The sequence below is a fragment of the Haliotis asinina genome, chromosome 14 (assembly GCF_037392515.1).
Source record: "Haliotis asinina isolate JCU_RB_2024 chromosome 14, JCU_Hal_asi_v2, whole genome shotgun sequence".
In the NCBI taxonomy this organism is placed as follows: domain Eukaryota; kingdom Metazoa; phylum Mollusca; class Gastropoda; order Lepetellida; family Haliotidae; genus Haliotis; species Haliotis asinina.
In genome coordinates this window covers 36,099,256-36,126,070 of record NC_090293.1, presented here as the reverse complement: position 1 = coordinate 36,126,070, position 26,815 = coordinate 36,099,256, and the positions used below count along the sequence as shown (strand labels likewise).

The 26,815-nt window shown below is 40.8% G+C and overlaps 1 protein-coding gene across 1 annotated transcript; it reads right to left on the bottom strand.

The window, feature by feature from the left end:
• Window positions 1–24,007, bottom strand: LOC137260777 (uncharacterized). The gene is made up of 22 exons (XM_067798348.1): window positions 23,752–24,007; window positions 23,548–23,641; window positions 23,136–23,248; window positions 21,300–21,375; window positions 19,110–19,231; window positions 17,996–18,074; window positions 17,498–17,619; window positions 17,163–17,238; window positions 16,243–16,367; window positions 15,609–15,684; window positions 14,601–14,725; window positions 12,660–12,735; window positions 11,703–11,830; window positions 11,300–11,375; window positions 10,607–10,728; window positions 9,924–10,002; window positions 8,459–8,586; window positions 7,411–7,483; window positions 5,159–5,286; window positions 4,461–4,533; window positions 1,806–1,936; window positions 1–1,664 (listed from the first exon to the last, which is right to left on the bottom strand). Exons 1-22 carry the CDS (start codon window positions 24,005–24,007, stop codon window positions 1,591–1,593), a joined length of 2,352 nt encoding a protein of 783 aa, XP_067654449.1. The 3' UTR covers window positions 1–1,590.
• Between the last annotated feature and the right edge of the window lie 2,808 nt (window positions 24,008–26,815).

Sequence of the window (26,815 nt, the reverse complement as noted above, 5' to 3'; positions counted from 1 at the left end):
TTAGAGAGGTGAATCATTGTCTTTGTTCAGATGAAATCCGTCGTCCTGAAGATTATAATCCTGTGAGGTATACAAACATTATTTACTCAATTAAGGAAGATTATGTACATGGTCGTTAGTCTAATCCCCGGTAATTGACCACTGGTGGCAGCTAAAGGGACAGTTATCCTTCATGACAAGCTAATACAAATTACGCCGTGACCTTTAATGCTCGGTGAGTTGGGCACATATGTTACATCTTTTGTCAATCTGTTATGATATCCATATATCCCTTTACCATTATATTAATGAGGTACACATGTCAGTCCAACTTCAATTGTGCCGGTATGGTTTTAGTACAATGTGTTTCAGAACTTTATTTTGTGAACACACAATGACATTTTGGAAAGTGATCACATGTGATCAAGGAGTATTTCACTTTCTCAGTAAACGCTCCTACGGCCGAAAGCTATGCCTACACACTGTCATTATAGAAAGTTGTCACATTTACAATTTACACTCTCAAAAGTGTACACAATGTCCGTGGTCCACAATATCAATAGTCCCACTTTCATTTTTGTGGAAGAGACTTGCCGCTTACTATGTGTAATGGCGATTAGGTGCCTGACTCTGAGCGTGTGAGTTCAAATCCCGGATGGGACTCAGCTCAACAGAAGTACTAGAATTAGTACATTACTGAGAAAGTGTAAATCCAAATAAACATATGCTAAACTATAGTTTGATTCGATATGACTGAAAACGAATTGGACAGTTGTCACACGTTACCAAACTATCAAAACACAATACACAACCGAAGGCAATGCACCGAAATAGTCAGGACAGACTAACCGATATACTCTGGACACAACAAACAGGAACATCTCAGTAGACTAAACTGACCAACTTCTCTCTGGTTAACAGGTCCATAATTCGTGAGTGCGACGTTTCGATGCAGATTCTCTTGTATCGTAATTTTACATTAATGAGTGAGTGAGTAAGTGAGTATGGTTTACGCCGTTTTTTCAGAACTATTCCAGCAATTCGATCGGGTGGGGGGTGGGGGGTCACCAGAATTTACCTTCACAGAATGTTACAGTAAGTGGGTGTGGGTGGTGGGGATGGTGGTGGGGATGGGGCGGGGTTAGGGGGTAGGGTTAACAAAATGAAAAGCGTGCAAAACCATGATAATGGATACTGATATAGTCAGTACACAAAACATTGAAACAGACAGTACACATCAAGAGGTAACCAAATAACTATGTTTGCACATGAATAAAATCATTTCACATTTGTGCAATATGTCTAAAATCATCACGTTCGTTTAATTAACATAATGCAGTTGTTTTTGCACATGAATAAATTTAACATGTTCCTCTAATTCTGTTCATATAACATATACATAAAACCATTAATGAGACACGAGTTAACAGTGTGAGGTTACCCGTCATCGACACCTTTTCGGATATACAAAGTCATTCACATGCACTCATTATCATGAAAAGAAACATTCTCTTAATCGAGTTGCGTGCGAAATTATCTCCAAAGTGTTTGTGTCTTCATAGCTGATGCAGCTGCTGGAGTAACGTCCCATAAACCAAGAGTCCTTCCTCCTCAGTGAGCAACAGCCAACTGAGAAGCTACAGTCAGGAGGAGACAGCTCAAGATTGACATTTCCTTTGCTACGCCTGAAAAACAAAACATTATCATTAAAATCATTAGAATATATTCTACCAGCTGACATAAAACAGACGAAAATATAGCATCAAATTAAAAGTGATAAGCACTCTTTGAGTGTAAGAAATCATGAATCATGAATATAAGCTGACCTAATGAACAGAAGACAGAGTGAAGTGATTTCGAGGCTGTGATGAGATCCTCCGTCAGCTTGCTTCCATCACACACAGGGTCCGTTGTTTCCGTCACAGCCTCCAGGCAACGCAGCAATGCCGCCAGCGATCTTTATAACACAGAGACCATTGGCATTATTGTTTCAGTCTGTGTGAAAGGACATACATGCTCGTAGATGCTCTTCCCGTAACTTAACCGATACATTACACTTGTGGGTGATATGTCAGATTTCTGAAACATCACTCAAAGAGTGCATGACAAAGACAAAAACAAAAAATAACAAAACAAACAAAAACACAAACAAACGAAAACACACAAAAAAAACCCCACGAAAACAAACAAACAAAAAACAAAACAAAAACAAATTGCAAGTGGAAAGTAAATAACTAATGATGTGGTCACATTCACGGCGAGCAAACCTCTTGTTCTGATGTGCCAGACTGACAACGAGTCCAGTCAAGCCGACAAACATTTAATGTCCAGTGCAAGATGCTGGAAACTCAGTAAGGGCAAATTTGTTGGCAGACAGTAGATTATGGAACAATGATCTCCGTCCGAATTCCTCTGTATTGCGATCAGTGTTAAGACGACTCACGTTCTTCACCTCCAAAAATATATAGAATTAATTTGTGTTAGGTGCGGATGGATTGGGTGGGGAAAATTTGTTACTGTTTTTCATCACAAGGAACTGAACCAAGAAATCTAAATGTTCATATGGAAGACTGGTTTCTAATTGTCTATCTCGAGATATTTGGAACCAGAGAGTGTTGAAACGATAAACGTTCAGTTTCTTCCCACCATAGAGTGAAGACACGGTAACAGATTTCCAACACCAAGGATGCAGCGGTGTCGTATTGAAACAAACACGACACGAATAGTTGCATCACAGGCAAACTGTAGCGCACACGGTGTTGCGCAGTATAAAGAAAATGACAAGTCTTTTTACATGCGAGCGAAGCGAGCTAAGGTTGGCAACGTACGTCCCTCGCTTCGGATTATAAAGCATTTGTCATGTCAAAATAAATTATCGCCACCATCAAAGGTACACTCCCCTTACTTCACTGGGTTGTGCTCTCATTTCCAACCCCATGTTGAACAATTACTCACGTGAGATGTTTCAACATTTTATGAGCCACCTAGGGTATTCAGATCGTTCTTCGCTTCCATTACTCCTGCCAGCTTCCGATTGAACGGAGTAACGAAACATGAATAAGCAGAAATGAAAAAGAAATACCATATTGTCTAATTTTATCGTGAACCTGTTGCAGTTTATTTGACTTATCTGTCGTCGCTATTGTTAGAATTTTCGTAACATATATTCTACATAAAAACCACTTCTGGCGTAATGGGTGAATGATGCAGGGGAGGTAACTGTAGGTATTCTATATAGAATAATACCCTCCTGTTCCTTCACTCCGTTGACCCGGAAGCTGGAACTGGGAATGGAGGCGAAGAACGGTCTGATTTACTACGAGTTGTGCTTAAAATGTTGAATAAAAACATCTCACGTGAGTAATTGTTCAACATGGGGTTGGAAATGTGAGAGCACAACCCAGTGAAGTAATGGGTGTATACATTTGATGGTGGCGATCTTTTATTTTGACATGAAAAATATTTGTCGAACCGAAGCGAGGAAAGTACGTTGCCAACCTTTATTCGCTTCGATCGCATATAAGAAGACTAGTCAGTTTCTCTATGATGCGCAGCCCATTTGCGCTACGGTTTGCCTGTGGTTGCATGTATCTAGCTCCATAATCCAGACTGGTTGGTCCCATGACAAAAAGTCAAAGCTATACTCCAAAGGGTGGTAGAATGAACCACAGCCTTCTGGCACAAACCCCTGGGCAATTCAAACAGAGGACAAACATAAGTGAAAATGAAAATGTTTAACAGTGTCTCTACTAAATTATGCACAAGACTTTGACATCGACGTCACGTTACAGGACTAAGGTATAGCTGTCACAGTGGTTTAACTACCAATAAATTCCCGATCCAAATCTTCATTGCACACTATATGCCTTGGCAGCCTTTAAAAATACGCATTTACTTAATATAGATCGTATAATAACAACATTAGTCAATCCTCGTGTTTTGAAAATGGGAGCGTACAAAAATGCCTTTAAAAAGGCAACGCTGGAGGTACCCATTACGATACTTTATGAAACGGGGCCCTGTAGTCGTGAATATTGTGAATACTGTGAATGTTCAAGTCTATATTTTCTAAAGAAGTCAATAGTTATTTGTTTTATCTCAACTGTTAACGATTTTAGATCCAGTCCTCACAATGTGACGGGCCTGTAGTACAATCCAATATTCATACTATATAAACAATTCATAGAGCATATACATACTGACATTAAATCACTATTTCAACTGTTAATGGATGAGATAATTTGAAACGAAAGACATTGGACGTTTATGCAAGACATTAGATCAGAAAATGCTTGTTTTGCAACTACTGATTCAGAATATAGTTCATTCCCTTAGAGTTCATTGTGTACGACTCCATATACAATCAAACTGAAATCAAACCAATAGTGTAGTTTTTCTTTAATACATGTACATGCTAACTAGTATTTAAAGAATGAAAATGCAGTGTGTGTGATTAGGATGGGACGATAAATCTAACTTACTTGCACGTGGAGCGGCTATCACTGGTGTCCGCTTTGTTAAAACTGATCTCACATTGGCATGTGGAAGTAAGAGCTGCAATAGAGCACAGTCTAAATTACAGTTGTGCGTGCAAAGGCGTCACTAGATGTATAGTGTCAGACAAGGCACAGTTTCCCGTTGACTCATTGTCAGTAAATCGAACTAATTTGTCAACGTCAACATAGGCATAATGATAATAATGCACACAATGATGCCTGATTAGTTTTGAGATCCAGCTGTTTAATAGCAAGGTGTCAATTTATTTTCATCAAAACTATATAATATCCTCAGGGACGACGTCAGTCGGCACCGGGTGACGTTACGTCAAGAAGACAACCTAGGCCTGCTGCTTGAAATCGTAATGGTGTTGAATGTATTATTATTATTCACAATACATGTCAGAAAACATGTCATAGTTGGCGGGAATTTTAATTCTATAACGCTCCCGAGTTATAGCCTACACAAAATTTCTTTTGAAAAAAAAAGAATTTTGTGGCTGTTCAAAAATAATAGCAAAGAGGGAGTTTACTCTACACTTAAAGGGAACGCCTGGTTACGAAATGAAAACAGTTTTCACCCAGATTTTGGGAAACCTCAATGCTATATGCGTAAACATATACTAGATATGTAACATGATGAACCTTTCTCCAACTGATATACATACAGATGTGATACTTACGGCACACCTTTGGGCCAATGTCAGTGAATGTCGACTCTACAATTTGGCCGATAGATGACTTGGCTGATGCAGACCCGCAGCCGCTGGTAACAGACCCCAGAATGCACGAGGTAAGCTTCTTCGTCTCACTAGAATGGAAAGTAGTAACACGGGTCACGTTATGCTGTTTTTAATTTGCTTCTGATGGATCACAAATTAAATTCCTTTTATTGTCTAAACTCTTATGAATCGGGTGTTAATTTGCTTCTTATGAATCGGTATTTTAAAGTGTTTGTCATGTCTGGTCGTCTTATAAATCATCTATATTGCTTTAAATATCTTTCAGATTACAAAATTGGTTATCCTTTCATTTTACAACTGGTAATCCGTAAAGAGGAGGATTGTTTAGTCTATGAATGCTGATAGAGAAATGCTACAACTGCTATCCATCCCATTGTACACACTTCAAAAAAGAGAAACACATAGGCGAGTTTAAGAATATTGGACTCAGTTAGCTGCAGCAAAATCATAATAAATATGCTATTTCTTCCAAATGTTGTGTGATTTAAACAGCTTCAGTGCCAAAACGCGGCAATTATAACCTTTGAAGAAATTCAGAGAAATGTTCGCCAAAACGTCATCAAGAAAACATGCAAAGCAAAATGCCATTGCAAGTTGCATGTAAGCGGAAATGCATGGGGTAGCAATCATTACAAAAGGAAAAACGTTGTGCTTAATTTTGTCATTGGTTTTTGCCTGGCAAAGAAATCATCATACAATTGATTGCTGCCATCGAAACATTGCCCTAGGCGGCCTTGAAGCTGAGGGGCCGCAGTTGCCGGACATTTCAACGTTCATCGGAGCACCATGTCTCGCCAGATCGTTTACTGCAGACCAATTCCGCCCGAAAAGAGATACTGCAAGAGTTACCACCCACTCCCAGGGCCGTCCAGGGGTTGGACACTTGTGCCAGCGTCTTGCTATAGCCGTGGAAGCGGCACAACGCATTCAGGCTTTAGAAAAAAAAATCCGACCAAACTTTCAGGAACTGATTGCATGAAAAGGTGATTCGACCAAGGAGACCTCTTTTAAGAGTTCCATTGTGCTTGATGTGTGCCGTAGAGTGCGACACTGGAATCTTAGAAACTGGAGTGTGAGTGATTTTCGTTTTATGCCGCTGTTAGGAATATTCCAGCAATATCAATGCGGGGGATTCAGAAATGGGCTTCACACATTGTACCCATGTGGGGAATCGAACCCGGGTCTTCGGCATACCGAGCGAATGCTTTAATCACAAGGCTATCTCACCGCCTCTTTAGAAAACTGGAGGTAAGTCTGGTTCATTGCATTCTACAGGTCGTCTAAATCGATAGAGCAAGTTTCACGGCTTGGGGTGAGATATCCAACATAAGAGATCTGATGTAGAGGTAGTTCAGGTGAATCCGATGCATCAACAAAGTGCTTTCGCGTCACGAAGTCTTTGCCCTGCCTCCGATGTTGGACCGACAGAGCGAGTTGTTCCATCATGACAATTGGCAATCCCAACGTCAATGTCGTACAATGACTCTCCTGGTCGCCTGATCTTACCAAGATAGAACCTATGGATTTAACTCACTCGAAGTGTACGCCAACGTCAGAACACGCCTTAGACACTTCAACAACTGGCAATCGTATTGCAGAAAGAGTGGGGAGGAATTCCGCAAGAGCGACTTATCCAGTTTGTGCCGAGACAGTGCCGAACAATAATTGCTGGCATTGGTGGCCATACAAAGTGGCTGATGTGTTGGCCAACTCTTTGTCTGTAGACATGTGAATCCTCACATTTGTTCCATTGACATTACATGAAATAATTGCTCCTCAACTAACGCAGAGAACTGTTCCAATAATTTGTTTGTGCCTTTCTTGATCGTTCCCCGACCCCATTCGTATCAAAATAACAAAACTACCTTGAAATGATGCAAGTATTGGACTGTGTCATGATATGTTTTGTGTCCTGATCCACTGAGAGTTACGCTGCTATAAGCCATAATACACTGTGACTCAGGATGCATTCAGAGATATGATACGCTGTGAGTCATGACACTGTGTGAGCGATGATGCATTGTGAGTCAAGATGTATTGTGAGTCATGGTGCATTGTGTGCCATGTTACATGACCCTCTTTATATATGTTTCCAACGTATACATTAAACATATGAACACTCGCTTGCCCCTGATATACAAGTGTTAAATGTGGGTAAGTATTGTGTTGTTCCTATACGGTTGGATACGAACGTGCACTTCCTCTTGGTGTCACTGATGTCAGCCATAGCGAAGGCGGCCTCACATTCACAGTTTGTTTTCCTGGCTGGATGAACAGACAAAATGTCACTGATTTAGAATGATTCATGTTTGATTTTGTGATTATCTTATGACATTCAGGACTTGGTGAAGCTGAACGTCTCTTGTCACCATGTCAGGAACACATGGCTGACATATCATTGCAGCTAGGATGTCGACATCGTCAAGAATTGCCACAAACACAAAAATGTGTACACACGATGTTCCTTCAATATAAAAAGTCAAATGTAACACTACAGGTTATAAAAATATTTGACCCTTTTATATTTCTGTGCAGGGAATTGGGTTCTTGAGAGGCATGTAGAAGTTGGTATTCAGAAATAAGACAAATTGTTCTAAATGTCAACTTCTTTATTGTTTACACATGGGTTCTTGCCTCTTCATCAGGTGGACGTTGAAACGTTGTGTAAACATTAAAGATCACATGCAACCAAAAAGTCAAACATGATTAAAACAGTTATCACTTATTCATGATATATAAAAAGGCATGACTGATTTAGAAAAAAGAAAGAAATGAACAAAATCATAAGCGTATAATCACAAATCAAAAGTGCAATATTTTGTAATTAACGTGTCTTTTTTTCTATATAACGAGTAGACTATTTACTTGTTAGTGTGCACAACCAAGATTAGACTACTGCTTACGACCTCATACTCCGGGTAGGCATACTGTTTCAAGCTCGGCGAATCTATTCACTGCGGAGCGCAGCATAGCTGTTGAAAACACTTTTTCCCCAACGCTAGGGGAAAATTAGTGAATCGATTGAACTCCGATTTAGCGGGCTTTTTTATCGCGTATTTTTTTCAACTTTATAGGTTGAATTGGCATTTTTGATGATTTGTTTCGGTAAGTGCATACGGAAAGGTGTCAGAATTGAAGGATTTCCTATTTTTCAATATAACTATTTCCTTTACGTTACAGTGTATGAAGGGTGCCATGGTTCAATTTTCCAGTCAAAACGAATACACAGTTAACACATACGACATTCTGTTTGGCCCAACGCTGTCAAGCTGAAGTCGATATTAGACGCGAGTGTGCGCAGCGTTGTACTTCCGTCACATCCGGTCCCGGACTTGCCGACCAAGCAGCTGAGGAAGTCCTGCAGTGCTCTGTAAATGAATGTGCAGTGAGAAAATAACAAAACAACACCAGTTCAAAATCTCAGCATCATTTTCACTTACACTGATACTGGAAGGGAGGTAACTCTCTCAACACATGACGCAGTATTTGTAAATGACAGGAAGTCACTTTTCTTTATTTAGCGGTAGGCAGTTGAATGGCTTAGTTTTGTTCAGGGGCGGTAACTGCGGGTGGCGTGTACGAGGCAAGAAAAGCGTGCAATGTGGCGCGGTAGACGAACATATGCATCGCTGGAGGAGAAAAAGATGATGAACGGTTTGGTTGTTTGGGGTGCATTGATTCTGCCACGAAATTCGTAAGTAATATATTTATTGGCATATGCATGCGTGGTATATGTACTTAAGAAATATTATTTATAAAAGTACCCTTAATAGCCAAAATGTTGATAGCTACCACCATTATGATGTGACACTTTTACCGCATCTTGAGTGACATTTAATAATAAGGTAATAAGTAAGTTAGTAAGGTAAAGAGGTAATATTTTGTACATAAGGGTATCATCAAAATACGCCTCTGTTTTGAATGCAATAACATGTGACCATGTGACCAGTTGAATGGTTTCGGCTTGAACCTGCTACATGTGATTTACTGTACAACGCAAATCTACTAATGTGCACTACGTAACTGTCACAGAATAAAGCAGTGTTTATCAGCCTGGCAGAATCGACTATTGTTGACTTTTGAAACTGACAGTATTGTTTCAAGGAAGATCACCATACTGTTGATGGCATTTATGGAAACAGCTGGATGGTCCAAGTGACTCAGAGATATATCGATACATGTCTGCTACCACATGACAGGAATATGTGTGACAGGTTTTGTGCATATGATCATGGATCGGATCTTAGAACTTTTGTAGTATTCAGTTTTAATTCGACTTCAGTGGGGTTGTCACTTTAATGTCACACATGACTGAGAATACTTTCAGTGCTGACATGAGGACATGGACATGTTATCACGTGTTTGGCGTATGTTCAACAATACAACAACTTTATGACAAGCTCATACTACTGGCCATCAGGCAGCATTTTACGTGTGATTCACCCTTTTAGTGACCTCTATGAACTGTTCAAGTGTGTGTGTGTGTGTGTGTGTGTGTGTGTGTGTGTGTGTGTGTGTGTGTGTGTGTGTGTGTGTGTGTGTGTGTGTGTGTGTGTGTGTGTGTGTGTGTGTGTGTGTGTGTGTGTGTGTGTGTGTGTGTGTGTGTGTGTGTGTGTGTGTGTGTGTGTGTGTGTGTGTGTCCAATGTAGGTACAGGCAGTGACGTCAAATACGTACAGCCGAGGCCAGGTCACAATGGTACTTACTTGCATTTCAGACTGCTTGTTCTGATGTCAGCCTTTGTATAGTTGAGTTCGCAGGCGCACACTGACCCAGCCGTGAAACCTGGTTACAAGAGAGCAAGAGATGCAATATGATGAAGTATTCGCCTTTATCAAAGACGGTCACTACCACAAACGCCAAAGTTATGCAAAGTTATAATTACATTTTCGATGCATTTATTTAATTCCTGCATTCTGCTTTGGTGAACTGGTCACATGTTATTGCATTCATTTTCCAGTAAGTATATGACTTAAAGTAACAAAGCAGGCTACTTCACGGGCTACTGATTGTCTACTATCCCATTTATAGTAGAAGTATTCCCTTGAAGTAGGGCCGGAAGGAAGGAAGCAACATACAAGCAGTGCGGGGTCTGCAGGTACGCATACATTTATTTTTCGCTCGTCTTGGTTGCCCAAAGGGTAATGTGTCAGTGATCTTTACTAAAGTGGCATTTTCAGCTGTGCCATGAAACCTGTCCTTGAATTGACTCTCATTTTATTCTTCCTGACATATTCATTCCCTCGGTTACAGTCTGAGACCACTCTCCATAGATTGGCTACTGTATTTGCGAGTGTGGCAAGTTATAAATTAAACACTTGATACATGCCATATCTAGGGCGGTGATGTAGCCCAGTGGTTAAGCATTCGATAGTCGGTGTTTACTTACTACAGTTTCCGATAGCTGAAGCAGCTACCTCTGCTGAAGTTGCCAACTGACCAACACTTGTCTTGCCGTCACATCCGGTCTGAGAGTTTCCCGCCAGACAGGAGATGAATGCCATTGTTGCACTGCAAGATGCACATGACATGATGCAGTCAAGGTCTTAGTTTGGAACCTGGTGTGTCACGTCCTGCATCTCATCGCTGCATCATGTGCCTCTCATATACAGATAGAATGTCTGCTTTGAAGCTTGTAGTTGATGTGCCGATGTAACTATGTAGTATATACTTAGCATGTCACTCTAACAAATATGGACTTAATGTGGGCTTTGCTCAGCTGGCATTTCACGTATTCATGCGTTCAACAGTTCATGTTGCGAAATATTATTGTATAACCGTACGCTTGTGTGAAGGATTGTGTAAGCACTACCTATGTAAAGGATAGTTAACCACTACGCACTATAATCACTACCTGTGTGAAGGATGGTGTAATCCCTGCCCATGTAAAGGTCGGTATAATCACTACCTGTTATGAAGCATGGTTTAATAACTAACCGTGTAGAGGTTGGTGTAATCACTACCTGTGTGAAGGATTGTATAATCACTAACCGTGTAGAGGTTGGTATAACCACTTTCAATGTGAAGGATGGTTTAATCAATAGCCGTTAAACAATAACTACGATAACTGACTTCGACGTACTTGCAAAGTTTAGTGTTGTTGCTGATGTCGGCCATGGCAAAATCTGCTTCACACCCACACGTGGTATTTGTGAAACCTAAAAGTAAAAAAAGTAATCTTGTGAATGGATTTCAAAATTATTCCGCAAAACACAATAATATTCAGGATGTGCAAGCCATACTCACGTAACTGTAAATAGTTTGTTCTGGCCGATGGCGGGACAGTGGGGTGGTTAGCGGTCAAAGCGTTCGCCGAAGACCTGAGTACAATTCCCCACATGGGTACTATGTGTGTGCCCATTTCTGGTGTCCCCCGCATTGACATCGCTGGAAAAATGCGGCGTAAACCCATATTCATTCACTATCTTTGACCGATCGTACAATCAAAACTCAAATGAGAATTCGAACACATGGAGACAACTCACTACAGTCTCCATCAGTGATAGTTCCCAGTATTGTTCTTGCTGCTGTAGCTATTTGCATCACCGATGAACTTCCGTCACATCCAGTACCAGTTTTACCTCTCAAACAACCGATGAACTTCTTCGTTTCTCTATGTTGAAAACAAAAATGTATATTAATTCAATAAACTAAATAATAAATATAGCAACGTTGATGAGTCGTCTAAGACACCGCAGTTGCTGTGCAGTGTTGCGTCTGTCTGGAACACCATACACGTGTGCTTGTGGATACCAACCATCCCGGATCTCCTCACGCCGTGCGGCCAGGTCAGTGTGTTATATCACCGGAGCGGTAAACGACTTGGATCTGGGGCTTTTTTCCAAGTCTAACAAAGACGCCGTGACATGAAGACGTGTTAGGGGCAACCCAACTTACCCTGTTACCATGTGAATCAGTTATATGACAAAATGTATTTATTTTTTTAGATGTGCTAATTTACAAATATAGTAGAGTTTGTGCATAATTTAGTAGAATTAATTTCGATCAGATTGATACACAAGTGCAACACACATCCTTGTTACCTTTGACCCGTGAAGGTCCCGGGGTAGAATAGGCCTTCAGCAACCCATGCTTGCCATAAAAGGTGACTATGCTTGTCGTAAGAGGCGACTAACGGGATCGGGTGGTCAGACTAGCTGACTTGGTTGACACATGTCATCGGTTCCCAATTGCGCAGATCGATGCTCATGTTGTTGATCACTGGATTGTCTGGTCCAGACTCGATTATTTACAGACCGTCGCCATATAGCTGGAATATTGCTAAGTGCGACGTAAAACTAAACTCACTCACTCACTCCTTGTTACCTTTATGTGAATAATGTTTTCGTTGTTTTTATCCTACAGGTAAGTGATGACGACTTTATACACATGCTGTGTGACCATGGAATGTTTGCGCAGCATGTCACGCACACATGACGCACCTGCAGAGTTTGATGTCGTCACTGGTGTTGGCCGAAGCATAGGATATCTCACATGCACATGCTGTCCCGGTTATGTCTGGAACAAAAGTTACTCAAACATCACATTTTGCTACTTGTACTGCCTCGCGTAGTTTCATTTTTCTATTTGAGGTGTGATGTTTTAACTAATTGTAACACGTTACAGAAATATCAACCAAACTGGAAGGAATGGTCAGTCTGATAAAAAATGTTACGGTGTACCGCTGCGCTAGATATTTGGGTTTAGTCAAGAGTCACAACATGAATTAAGAGAAAGGACAATTATGACAACAATTATGCAATGGTCTAGTTTGACTTGTACCATGCGTTTCCGAATTTTGTAAGGCTAAGTCGTCTATTCGTATATTTTGACTCATATATGCATGTCCAGGACACATCCGAAATGGTAAATCAACTCTGCTTTTAGGACATGTCACGGCGGACTGACAGGCTTTATTCAGAATTTAAGGTCTCGTGGCTCAGAGGACATCACAAATATCACGGAGTGGTTGTGTAGTGAAATTATTTAAATATTTCGGTACCCTTTAGAAAAAGGACAACGATTCTTTTATCAGTGAAGCGTCTCTGCATGCTAATAACCAACAGAACTTCATCCTAATGGGAATATTGATATAAACTGAAGCTACGTACAATTACTGATTGATAAACATTTCTTAATGACGTTATTTTGAACCTATTCTTTGGAATCTGATATATTATCCCCAAATTTCACAGCCGTATAACGCTATATGAGCTATTTTGGTGTCAAAGATAGTCATGCTAGATTTAAGGCCAATATTTGGATAGTTACGTAGCAAACAATAAACCGGAAAACATGCACGTTGTGCTTGTAACCCGATTTTTTCACAATTTTAGACCAGATTAAACGAGATGAGAAAATTACTTCCATATATATATATATATAGTGTGTTGTAACACCTGTTTCCTTCCCTCCGTAAGAACCCTTCATTTTCAAAGACTACAGCTTTCGATTTCTCGAGATTACACTTAAAAGAGAACTTCCCCTATGGTTGTGAGAGTTGGAAGAATCGACGCTCTTATACAGTGGCACCAAGAGACCAGTACACCATGATTTCGGAGAGATTAAGGTGTTCATGATAAAAAGAAGCTAAGGCAGTAGATATGGTGCCATAAAAGAAGAATATTTAATTTGCCAGCTTTTAACTGTGAAATAGCTCTAATTACTTCATCTAGACTAATGTGATTAATTAACTGATCAGCATGAACTCATTCACTACGGTCTACTGGGTCTACTGGGTCTTGCCGCAGTCTGGTATTGTCGTCGTCATGGCATGTGACGTGTCAGGATTTAGCAGATTTCTGAAATACTCCTACCATGTACTTGAGCTAATCGTATTTCCCATAATTAGAGACGAAATGAGAGATTTGATTGTTTTGTGGTCTTGTGTTAACAAGCTCGTGAGTCATAGAATTACTTAAATCTCCCTTGGCTTGACTCGTCTTACAGAATTATTTCTTTGCTTCAAGATAATTATCAAAAATTTTCCTGGGACTTGTAAAAACGTAGTTTAGCTAACATATCATATTTGCTGTGCTTGAGTGTCTCACAATCAAAATGAAACCGACACAGCTGTGAATCTATCCTTGATTTTAGACTTTTTGAGTGTTGAAACGTTGTATGTTACACATTGCCATATTTTTATCATCTCAGAATTCCATAATATCGTTATTGAGATCACATTCTACACAACACGAAATTGATAATCTGACTCGGTCCTGGTATGGATTGTCAACAATTTGAGAAACATGCATGTAGAAATGAGTTTGTCGCGTTTAGCATATTTGGAGATGTTAAAGTAATATCACATATGTATATATCATCATGATCATTATATATTGACTACGCCTTTCGTCGGAACCAAACGACAATGATTCACTCACTGCACTCAGCTCCGATTCCAAGGAGAATTGTCTCCCCTTGTTTGATCAATGTGTCCACCGTCACGCTTGTGTTGCAACCAGTACCGATCTTACCGGCCAGACACGCTACGAACGCTTTCGTCTCTCTGCAAAGAGACAACTATATAATTGTAACCACAGATCATAGGTCACTTCAGACAGGTCATTCGCGAAATATGATTGATCACAAGAAATTAGTAAGAGCAAGGCGACAAAAGAATTTCATACCATTGTGTCACTTATTCAAAATTAACGACTTCTAGAGAATTTTAAAATTAATGAATTTAAAAACTGAAAACAGAACCAAAGAAAATTATAGAATATCTGATGAATAGACGATGCTGTGTGACAAGATTTCTCATGAGATATTTGAAATGTCGCTAGCTTTGACTATTTAGCCAACGGAAGCGAAAGATGGACAGTGATTCTGACTTCTATCCGGAACCACCGCGCGTTAACGTTTTGTAAGCAGCGTGATAAGACACTACATACAAATTCCTGGTCTGGTAAGTGCCTGGTCTGACTGGTCGGGTGAAAGGTCCTTCCTGACGTGACGCGGACATGGTTAGGTTTTTGTTTAGCACAACACACTTTGCACTGTGTCTTGAACTCTCCTTGTAACTATGGTTCACTCAGTACAGACCCGTGAAGGTCCCGGGGTAGAATAGGCCTTTAGCAACCCATGCTTGCCATAAAAGGTGACTATGCTTGTCGTAAGAGGCGACTAACGGGATCGGGTGGTCAGACTAGCTGACTTGGTTGACACATGTCATCGGTTCCCCATTGCGCAGATCGATGCTCATGTTGTTGATCACTGGATTGTCTGGTCCAGACTCGATTATTTACAGACCGTCGCCATATAGCTGGAATATTGCTAAGTGCGACGTAAAACTAAACTCACTCACTCAGTACATATAGCTGGAATATTGCTAAGTGCGACGTAAAACTAAACTCACTCACTCACTCAGTACAACATTATACACAACTCACGTGCACAGTTTAGCTTGGGTAGAAACGTCTGCTTTTGCATACGTTACTTCGCAGCCACACGCCGTAGTGTTCAACGCTGGAGGGAATGTTTTATAAACTTAAGAAATATATCCATACATTGTCTTCCCGGACAAATGAACACACGAAACTCAAACAAGAACACAATGTGTGAATGAAACTGTTTTGGTTATTTGAATAGGTCTCTTCACTTAGGTAATCGCGTTCCTGCTTCAGTGGCACTAAAATATCCTGTTCTCGTCCCCCAAAACGTTATCTTACACAATGTATTTTACATGGTATTGTTTGATGACACACAATAGACAATTGGTACAGTTTTAACTACCACAGTAAAATGAAACACCATGTAACCTAACAGTGGTATGTGGTGGTATCAAACACACGTCTTCACCTTTGTTCAGAAGTCCCACGTTTTGAATCTCAATGTGTAATTTTGAAAGCAAAACACATACGAGGCAGCGCTCTATTTCATATGTTGCTTTCCAGCATTAAAGGTAGGTCAAAGTGTATAAATCATTACTTCAGACAAATATTTGGTATCAGCCTTCTGTTCAGTTCAGTTCAGTGGAGGTGGGTTGGTGTGGCTGTTCTAAATGTTTAACGGGAGGTATCTCACCACACGCACTGTCGGGGATACCCGTCAGTGTAGTCTCGGCCTCTGTGATCAGTTGGACAATGGCAGTCCCATTACATCCTGGTCCAGTTGCTTCTCTCAAACATCCAATATATACTTTGGTTTCGCTGTCAACATGTCAAATCAAAATTTCTCACACACACCTGAACGCACACCTATAAAGACATATATGATGTATATACAGATTTTGTTGTGTGGCAGTGTTGTTCGGCGTGAAATCATGATCCTGGAGGGGCAGTGATGTGTCGTATTTAGATTTTACTAGATTTAGACTAAACATCTGGACATTACTACAGGTTACTGATCCCAGGATCTAGTGCCTCGGAGTATAAACTTCTGGTCATTTGCTCGTGTAAGTAAGAGGGGCTCGCTAGTGGCTCCCATTTCACTTGACGTCTCAAGTTGCCAGCAGACCAGCATGTTAATTTTCACCATCACATAAAATGCTGGTCTCCTGGCAACTTGAGATGCCATGTGAGATGGGAGCCACTAGCAAGCTCCCCTTATTGCCACAAGAAGTGGTCATTTCTATTCTACTTTCTGAGGCAGTTGAATGTATGTGCGTGAGGGCGAGCGTGCATTCAACAGATAATGAACATTTCAATCATTTCTGAGACAACTCGTGTTATCTAAAATATCTATTAGTTGTTACTGCCAAACCAAGACTTATGTGCACAATGTTGCGTCATATGGGATATTTCACTATGCCTCTGTGACCGATGTAGTAGTCGCATATGTCTCCTTTTTAATCCAAGTTTTACACATGTAATAAGCTGTTCGTGTAGGTGTATCAGTCAGTGACAACACACGGTATCTCACACCCATAGTATGTGTGTGTGGACCAATCAGACAATCACTGCTACATCAATATTCACAAGAATGGTTCAAAACAGGTTACTTACGAACATAGCTTGTTGCTGTCGCTGATGTTGGACTTGGCGTAGGCTATCTCGCATGCACACGCTGATTCACTTACAGCTGGCAAAAACAGTCATACATTGCACAGATCAATAGACAAGGAGTTGTTGTGTTGTTGTGTTAATGAAGAGGCAGTTACCTTGTACCAAGTACCTGGTACTTAAATAATATTTATTGTTCAGGGAGAGGTAGAGTCTGGCGTTGACAGGACCCCATTATAAATACAAAAATATATAGTAGTATTCGTGAGCAGACCACCGATTAATTTGGCAATTGTTATTTCAGCACACCTGCTTCTGTATTTATTTCATAAACATACCGCAGATGTTGCCAGGGATGTTGGTGATCGTTGTCTCTGCATCAGCTACCGCCTCGGCTACAGTTGCCATGCAAACTTTTCCAGGACGCCCTGCCACACAGCTGATGAACTGTCTTGTCTGCCTGTGGCACCCGGTGTATATGTAGTTCGTTGTTAGTATCAACAATTACCTCTATATTCTTTTGTATCCAAACAAAACAACATATCTTACTCTGCGGAAAGGTTATAACTGCATTTTATTTTGTTTACCTTGTAATTGCGTGTGGTACCACACTCAAGAAATCGTTCTGCAATTAAATGTACCAAGATATAATTGCTAATTCTCTCTGAAACTTTTCACTTATTGTTCAACCCTGAAAAATGCCTTAACTCAAAAGTAGTAATTTTAGTAATTCAAATATTTTTAAATTCTGTTATTATTTATCAAAACGCACACGTATACGACAGCATTTATACTCACCTAATATCTGGATTCTGTAAATGGGAGATTATACTCACGTGCACAACTTGCTGTTTGAACTGACATCTGCTTTAACGTAGTTTACTTCACATTCGCATGCCGAGCCAGGGTCAATGGCTACAATTAGAAATGCCAGCTAGCCAGCCACAGGCATTAACGGTAATATACACTTAGACGAAAACACTGAGCGGAAAATGTGGAACTATATGTAATCAATAACTTGGAAATATGTCAGTACTAGAAAATAATCTTTAAAAAGATGATGCCTAAAGTAATCATTAATCAAGCATTCCTTATTTTATATTTTCGATGTGTAAATACGTAAATGGATCTATGCACATTTACAGCTATACCCGTGAGCATTGATAAAGCATCGCCCACTCTTCTGATAAGAATGAACCGACTACATGTGGTCGTACATGACTTGAAAACAAATTCTTTGTATTCACATAGTAACTACAACATATTGTTCAAAATGTTCAAAATTAATACAAAACGGAAATGGTGTAGATGTTACAGCAGTCAATGTCGATATTGATGAGGACATGGGACATGACAATGTTTACCATAAGACCTTTACCGCATGTTAACGAAATGTTCACGTTAGTTTACAAAGACGTTTAAATATTGATTCAGTTTGGTCTTATGTGTGGGCAGATGGTAAGCGACGCACGCTGTGCAAAAATCGTCATGACCCGGATGGATCGCCTGGTGTAAATCGGGATCTTCTGTGTCAGGCTCTTTTGGGGGGTTTGGAGGTCTTGCTGGAATGATGCGATCTCTTTCCCTATGATGAACTTCTCTGTTGTACAGATATCTCACCACACGCAAAATACCACCTATTGCATCTACAACAGTGTACAAATAGAGCGTGCAAACCCTGGATTGCTCTGTGGGAACCTGGACGTCTGGGAACATTATCGCATAAAAACGTCAGTAAAAACGTTTGCCTTGACACTGACAACGTGTTCAGTCTGTTTGCAGAGATGACGTATGCTTTTTCCATAATAATGCGTTACTCTTCAAAGCTGGACTGTTGACCTTCAAATTCTCCACTCAAAACTGAACACGTTGAACAGCATAGGGTATACCTACCTGTATGGCACTTGTCTGGAGATAAAGCATTATATAACAGATGGCATGTATACGTACTGCAGGCACCGAAAGAGCCGATGAACGTTTCAGTTGCTACAGCCAGTCCTGCTACTGATGTGGTGTTGTCACAAGCGAGTCCCCCCTTTCCTCTCAAACAGGAGATGCGAGTTTTTGCCGCTCTGTTTGGGATGAAATCAAACATTGACCCAGTGCCAAATCTGGATTTATATTTAAAAGTAGGATACTTTCGGGATAGGTTTGTCTAGGACAGGATAAATGCGTAATTAAAGTAGATTAAATACAGTTTATTTTATGGTCAAGAAAATAGAGGCGAAGGTAAAGGTGCTTAACTGGAGTGTGCTAAATTTGGAATTTGTCAGTCTCTGTTACGGTGCACCTTCAACGTGGATGACAAACTTAGATGTGTTTTATGCATAGATGTGTTTTATGCACCCACCCATGTGTGACAGTGATTGCATACAGTCTGATTGTCGGTCGCTTGCTGCCGATGTATTAATACTTGCTGATCAATGGCCTGTTGCAGATGTGTTACTAGCCGCCGACTGATGGCTTGTAGTCGATATATTGTTACTCACCGACTGATGGCTTGTAGTCGATATATTGTTACTCACCGACTGATGGCTTGTAGTCGATATATTGTTACTCACCGACTGATGGCTTGTAGTCGATATATTGTTACTCACCGACTGATGGCTTGTAGTCGATATATTGTTACTCACCGACTGATGGCTTGTAGTCGATATATTGTTACTCACCGACTGATGACTTGTAGTCGATATATTGTTACTCACCGACTGATGGCTTGTAGTCGATATATTGTTACTCACCGACTGATGGCTTGTAGTCGATATATTGTTACTCACCGACTGATGGCTTGTAGTCGATATATTGTTACTCACCGACTGATGGCTTGTAGTCGATATATTGTTACTCGCCGACTGATGGCTTGTAGTCGATATATTGTTACTCGCCGACTGATGGCTTGTAGTCGATATATTGTTACTCGCCGACTGATGGCTTGTAGTCGATATATTGTTACTCGCCGACTGATGGCTTGTAGTCGATATATTGTTACTCACCGACTGATGGCTTGTAGTCGATATATTGTTACTCACCGACTGATGGCTTGTAGTCGATATATTGTTACTCACCGACTGATGGCTTGTAGTCGATATATTGTTACTCACCGACTGATGGCTTGTAGTCGATATATTGTTACTCACCGACTGATGGCTTGTAGTCGATATATTGTTACTCACCGACTGATGGCTTGTAGTCGATATATTGTTACTCACCGACTGATGGCTTGTAGTCGATATATTGTTACTCACCGACTGATGGCTTGTAGTCGATATATTGTTACTCACCGACTGATGGCTTGTAGTCGATATATTGTTACTCACCGACTGATGGCTTGTAGTCGATATATTGTTACTCACCGACTGATGGCTTGTAGTCGATATATTGTTACTCACCGACTGATGGCTTGTAGTCGATATATTGTTACTCACCGACTGATGGCTTGTAGTCGATATATTGTTACTCACCGACTGATGACTTTGGTCCATCCGAAGATAATTTGTTGCCGACATATTGTTTGTCGTCAACTCATGGCTTGGTGCAAAAATATTGCTTTTCGCTGGTTGATGGCTTCTGGCCGATATATGTCTTGTCGCTCACTGATCACTGTTGCCGACATATTGCTTATCGCCGACTGACAGCTTGTTGCCGATATATTGCTTATCGCCGACTGACAGCTTGTTGCCGATATTTTGTTACCCGCCTAGTGATGGCTTGTTGCCGATATATTTGTTAGTCGCTGATTGGTGGCTTGTTGCCGACTGACAGCTGGTTGCCAAGATATGGACTTGTGCGGAAAGAGATTGTAAAACGCGAATGTAAAGCTTATGTTTATATTCCCTAAACAAACTGCGTTCATGGTGCACTGTATACTAAGACACTGTCTGTAATATCGCGTGTTGTATGGAGAAATGAAAGACTTGCTTACTTGTACACTTGTGCGTGATTTTTGTGACTAAAACTTCAAAAGTGCAAAATGGAAAATACTGCTTATCGTATCAGGAAAACTTATTATCGGTTTGGAAACAACATGGGAAAACAACGTAGGAAGACAACGGAATGACACTGGAACAAAACTGGAGCATTTGCAAGATATTTGTAAAAAGTGACAATACTGGCCTTAACAATGATCCTTGTGTGACTTACATGCAGTTGGCGTTGCCTGTACTTGTCAGATGTGTTTCCCAGTAGGCTTTCTGGCAGAGACAGGCATCGGTGAGCGCTGCAACATGACACACACTGAACGGTCACCCTTACCCATCTCCTACTACATGATATAGTAGTAGGCATGCTTCGTATATACATATCGTTACACTGGAATAGAACATGATTTTTGATATACTTTTATGAAGGACACTTAAGGTATTGTCTTTTGATGACATTTTGTCTTGTATTACACATTGTTCTGATATATATTCTCCCCAAAAAGAAACGCATATAGGAATTTCAACAGTACTTTTTTGCTTATTTTGAAACATCTTGTAAACTTTATGAGGTAAAGAAATACAGCGAAATGCACACTGGGAATGCGGACTTATCCGTCTTTGGCACGAACTTAAGGAAAGTCAGTTTGAATGTCACATGGAGACGTGTGGTGGCGCTGAAGTCAATACCTATTGTGACCACCGGGGGCATCCAGAACTGCACGGTATCGCCTCGGCATCGAACGAATAAATCTCAGAATCTCGTGTTGCCCACTCTGCCTGTAGTGCCCGTGCGAGTTAGGAAGTGTCTGGTTCTGAGGGTTACGGCGTCGCACCCGACTGTCCAGGGCATCCCACAGATGTTCCATCGGGTTGAAGTCCGGTGATATTGATGACCAAGAGAGCACATTGATGTTGTGGTTCTGGAGGAAGTCTCTAGTGTGACATACTGTGTGGGGCTTGACATTGTCCTATTCAGAAAACTCCCTCTGGCAATCAATGATTTGAAAGAGATGTGGGCGTACGATTTCGTCACAGTACCTTTGAGCTGTCAGGTTGCCGTGGATCATCACCAAATCACTTCTACTTTGGCAGGTGATCTCCCTCCACATCATAACACTGCGTCAAAAAATCTGTTCGTCTGGGGAACGCTTGCGTCGGCGAAACGTTCACGTCGACGTCTGTACATCCGCACTCTTCCATCCCGTCGTTCCAACAGAAATCGTGATTCACCACTGAACCAGATTCTACGCCAGTTCGGTAGGTTCCAGGCCTGAACGTTGGTGCACAATTGAACTCGATGTCGACGATGTTATTGTCAAAGCATAGGGACATAATAAGGTCTTCTGGCAGGTAAACCAGCCTCTCTCAACCTGTTCCTGACGATCTGTGCAGAAAGTCTCCTCAATCCGGGTATTTGTTTCGCGGTACGGGTTGCCGTAGCTGCGCCGTTGACGCAGGTGAGGTACCCCGGATGTAGCGATCCTGTGCCGCAGTGGTCAAAAAGAGGTCGCCCAGTACGAGGGGCATCTGTAACCGAATTCAACCGGTGATGTCTCTCCCAGAGACGTGAAATGGCGTTTCGGTGAAAGTTCATGCGTCGGGCAACTACACGTTGAGACTGGCCAGCTTCAATGAGGCCGATGGCGATATGATGGTTGACTTCACTTAGACGTGGTATTTTGCGTTCGTCAACAATATTCCAAAGAGAGTGAATAATCGACAGACAGAGATCAACCTTGTATACCCATCACTGAGATTGATCCCCTACTTTCACGTGCATTATATGTGAATTGTGTATTCTGTGACACATGCTGTTCAATACGGGTATTTTACAGATGGTGCATTTTGTTGTGATCAAGACATAAACACCATAGGACTCATAAAGAGAGCTAACCATTTTGTAAAATGAATCGCGTTTCAATTCATTGCACATCACATTGCAATTTTCATTATGTACTTCCTTTTTTTTTTTTTTTTTTTTTTTTTTTGGGGGGGTGGGTATTAAGAAAAACGTATTTTATGTATCCATACAATGTACTGGAACAGATGTACTCACTGCAGTTATGACTGATATAACTGTAGAAGTTACCGATCTCCTCAACTTGGCCACTACCTTGGGGACAGTTGTCGGTAGCCGTCTCCAGGCAGGTGAGATAGGTCTTCCATGCCCTGAAGTGGACATGCACAAACTCCAAATACAACATTTGCGTGAAGTCAGTGTGGTAAACAGGTCCCACACATGACTATATAAACAGTGTAAAAGTAGAACGTTGTAGCGACAGTTCCTTCATACTCCAGTAAACACTAACCTGTCTTCATGACAGTGTTCAGTGTTTACAACTGCCGTTGTCTTGTGAAGCAACAAATCTTTGCAACAACCTCGTCAGATCTTTATGTGATTTTACGCCGTGTAACGCGTGTCTTTTCTACTTGTTGTTATTCTTCTGACATAGAATGTATTAACTTACATGCAACTTCCTGGCACATCACTTAAATCTTTGGCAGTGTTGAACGTATTTTCACAGTCCGGACATGACACTGACTCCACGCCACTGTCAACCACTGAAACAAAACACCGAAAAACTCAACTGTTTTGGGCTGATAGTATGACATGGGCTGTACTTTGGTTGGTTATGCATTATAACAGGTCGGGGGACCGGTGTGGGTTTCACGTTGTAGCAGGAGAGTGCCGGTTTGGGGTCGTAGAAAGACAAAAACAGTATCGACCCTAGTTTGTAGCACAGGACCAATGTCGACCTTGAAAGAAACGTTGTCGGGTTTGGTTGTAGAAGGAGAGAAAATAGTGTCAGGTTTGGCTGTAGGAGGACGGAAAACGGTGTCAGGTTTGGTTGTAGCTTCCAGCAGGACATTGGGCCGACCATTGTCGTCCATGGGACTAGTGTTGACTACATCATGTGCTGACGACATGCCGCTGGAGTGTTTGTCATTGGCTAGAACAGCGGCTAGTCTGCTTTCACAGTTTCTGATTTTTTCTCATCATCTTCAAACAAGCATTCGACTGGCGCACATGAACAGGACAGAAAATGACTGCTAATTTGATCTGATTTGGTAGAAAGCGAAAAATATCGATAATGATGTAACTTTACAGACGTCTGAAATATGTGAGAGAGGAAGTATTTACATGAAGGGTACATATATCAGCACGTGCACAGGGTATTCACTCAACATCAACAGAAATACTGCTATCACCAGAATAACCACATCTACTGGACATCGAAGGGGCCAATACGCACTACTGATCCGGCCACCATCGATAACCTACTCAGGAGAAGTCTCATACAGACTGCCAGTTACAAGGCAGGACAGTGGTGTTCTGGAATGAAAAGCACTTCCGTATCCGGAATTATATGTACGTGACATCCAACGTAACCCAAAAAGATAAAACGAAAATACGTCTTTCATCTCGCGATGGATTCTCAGTAAATCCCCTTCTTTCAAACCCAACCTGTGTGACTGGCAATATCAAGTGGACGCGATGTTCATTAGTTTTGTATGTGTTGAAGCGTACTCCCTTGTACTCACACTTCAGTCAAAGTTATACTTTAAAAAAATACACACATAACACCAATTATCACACATTTTGGACCCTCCAAAACAGACGGGTTTTTTTTCATTTTGAAAATATAGGCTATATTTAAATTGCTTCGAACTAACCTAGATTTGACCACATTCATATTTCGTCGTGTGTTATTCTCGGTAAATTGGGTCTGTCTGATACATAAAACTATGGCCTGACACTTGGGGATTGTATTTTGTAGTTCTCATGATCACGTACCTTAGTTTACCCGCTATCCTGATTAAATCATCGTGATTATCTGATTATAATGAGTCGACATGGCACGAGTCTCGACTGCCCGCGAGCAGAGATTAATTACGTGTATTTTCAAAATTGTTAGGGTGGAAAATATCTTGAACGCACTATATCATATGTGAATGAGTGTTTCAACAGCACTGGATCACCGCCGCTCTTATGATTGACTGAGGTCCAGATACGGAATCGATACACGTGCATGCCTGGTTAATGACGCGATTTGACGTCAATCAACGTGATTACGTGCGGCCTGTCTGCTTGTATTGTACGTTTGTCTAACAAACGGGGTTACATTATTACCGCGCATTTTGACAAAATGCCTCACAAAAGTCTTATGGTTTGGATGTAATACATGTCTCAGTTTTCACACTCTGCATGGCGTGCGTGGAATTTACTATGAATTCTTCAGGTATTGTGGTATCTGGTTTCATTCCAGATTTACAACTATTCGTGTTATGACATCAACCTTGGCCGCTTCTACAATACAGAAATGGTGCAGGGAGGTTTCCTTCATGCTAAACCTTTTTGGAACCAGTATGAGCCAGTATATTACTATATAACTCTACATCTTTACTGATATAAAAAAAATGTCGGACACAGTTTTACATGTGTTGATGATCCATGCAACCTGTATCGAACATCTTTGCTATGCATGTGCTTAACATTTGTCCATTTTCACAAATAGACGGATACTCTCTATTACCACTACCTTGTATTAAGTACGCAGAATATCGAGATGAATGGACTAAGTGTTTCAGATTTAGAAATATGAGTAAGGTATGTTGGTATACACCCTCATGAAAACACAGCCGAAAGGACAATCACAAGTTAAAATACTTTAGAATTACACATTAGTACATTCGTCATATAATCAGGTAACGCTATGTTTGTCTATAACTACCCTATGGCTACCCTTAAGACGTTCGTTTGTTCCATACATTTCAATATATCGAAGAAGATACCGTACTACATACTACTGACAGTTTGTAGCAGGTTAATTTCTACACATCATAAAGTAGAAAATGTACACCTTACTAAGGGCCAGCAAAATGTAAGTATATCTTGTTATATATACGAGCTAAGAATTAGATATACAACTCACCAAGTAAGACTGTGACGAGGACAATATAAAGCATGGCGTTTGACTTCTAACGACAGTAAAAGTTATCCCTGTAAATAACCCGCTGTGGTTGAGACCTGACAACAGCAGTGATAGGTAACGCTGTTAGATCCGTCTTGGCCCAGTATGACCCCTGTGTACTTCCAACACGAGCAGACACGGTCGGTCTCTCGTTACATCTGAATTATATTAAGAAGTCATCAGAGGAAATTTCTATTTAGACTGTTGATAATTGTTTGTCATGTTTCGATGACTTTGCGAAAAAAGTTGTGCTCTTGGCAGTGTCACGTATTTACTTGTTTTACCTCCTTATCGAATGTTGAGGTAGCTTTGGGTTATGTTTTTTAATAAATTATGGTGGTTCCTTTCAGGGAGGGACATCAACTTCTCAAAGGGAGAATTATACCCCTACACCCCGCTACGAAACAACAAGACACGCATTGTTTGACGTGTCAGTGAAGCTGGCGTGACACAATGCACCTCCAGCTGAACCGAAGATTGTTATAAAACAATTTTTCATTTTGTTTACTTCTTACGCAATGTCATATTGAAAGTAGGCAAGATAAATTTCCTGATACAATAGCCTTCTCTTGGAATGCATAACACATACCTTTACGTTAATGGAACAACTTATAGAATACAATACATGTATACTGGTACTGACTGTACAAATAACCCGAGTCGTGATTTGTGGTGCACACTACTGAACATATTTCATTCAGGATTTTAGCAAACATTAGCTAGCAGCTGGTGCAGTAATCAGTGTGAAGACCCATCAGTATTT

What these genes read in the sequence shown, in the direction of transcription:
- LOC137260777 (XM_067798348.1), bottom strand. Translation starts at nt 24,007, where the DNA reads ATGTCGTCAGCACATGATGTAGTCAACACTAGTCCCATGGACGACAAT. An exon ending in ACCCAAGCTAAACTGTGCAC is followed by an intron (nt 14,726 to 15,608) that starts GTGAGTTGTGTA and finishes GTCTCTTTGCAG; the next exon opens with AGAGACGAAAGCGTTCGTAG. An exon ending in GACGACATCAAACTCTGCAG is followed by an intron (nt 11,831 to 12,659) that starts GTGCGTCATGTG and finishes TTTTCAACATAG; the next exon opens with AGAAACGAAGAAGTTCATCG.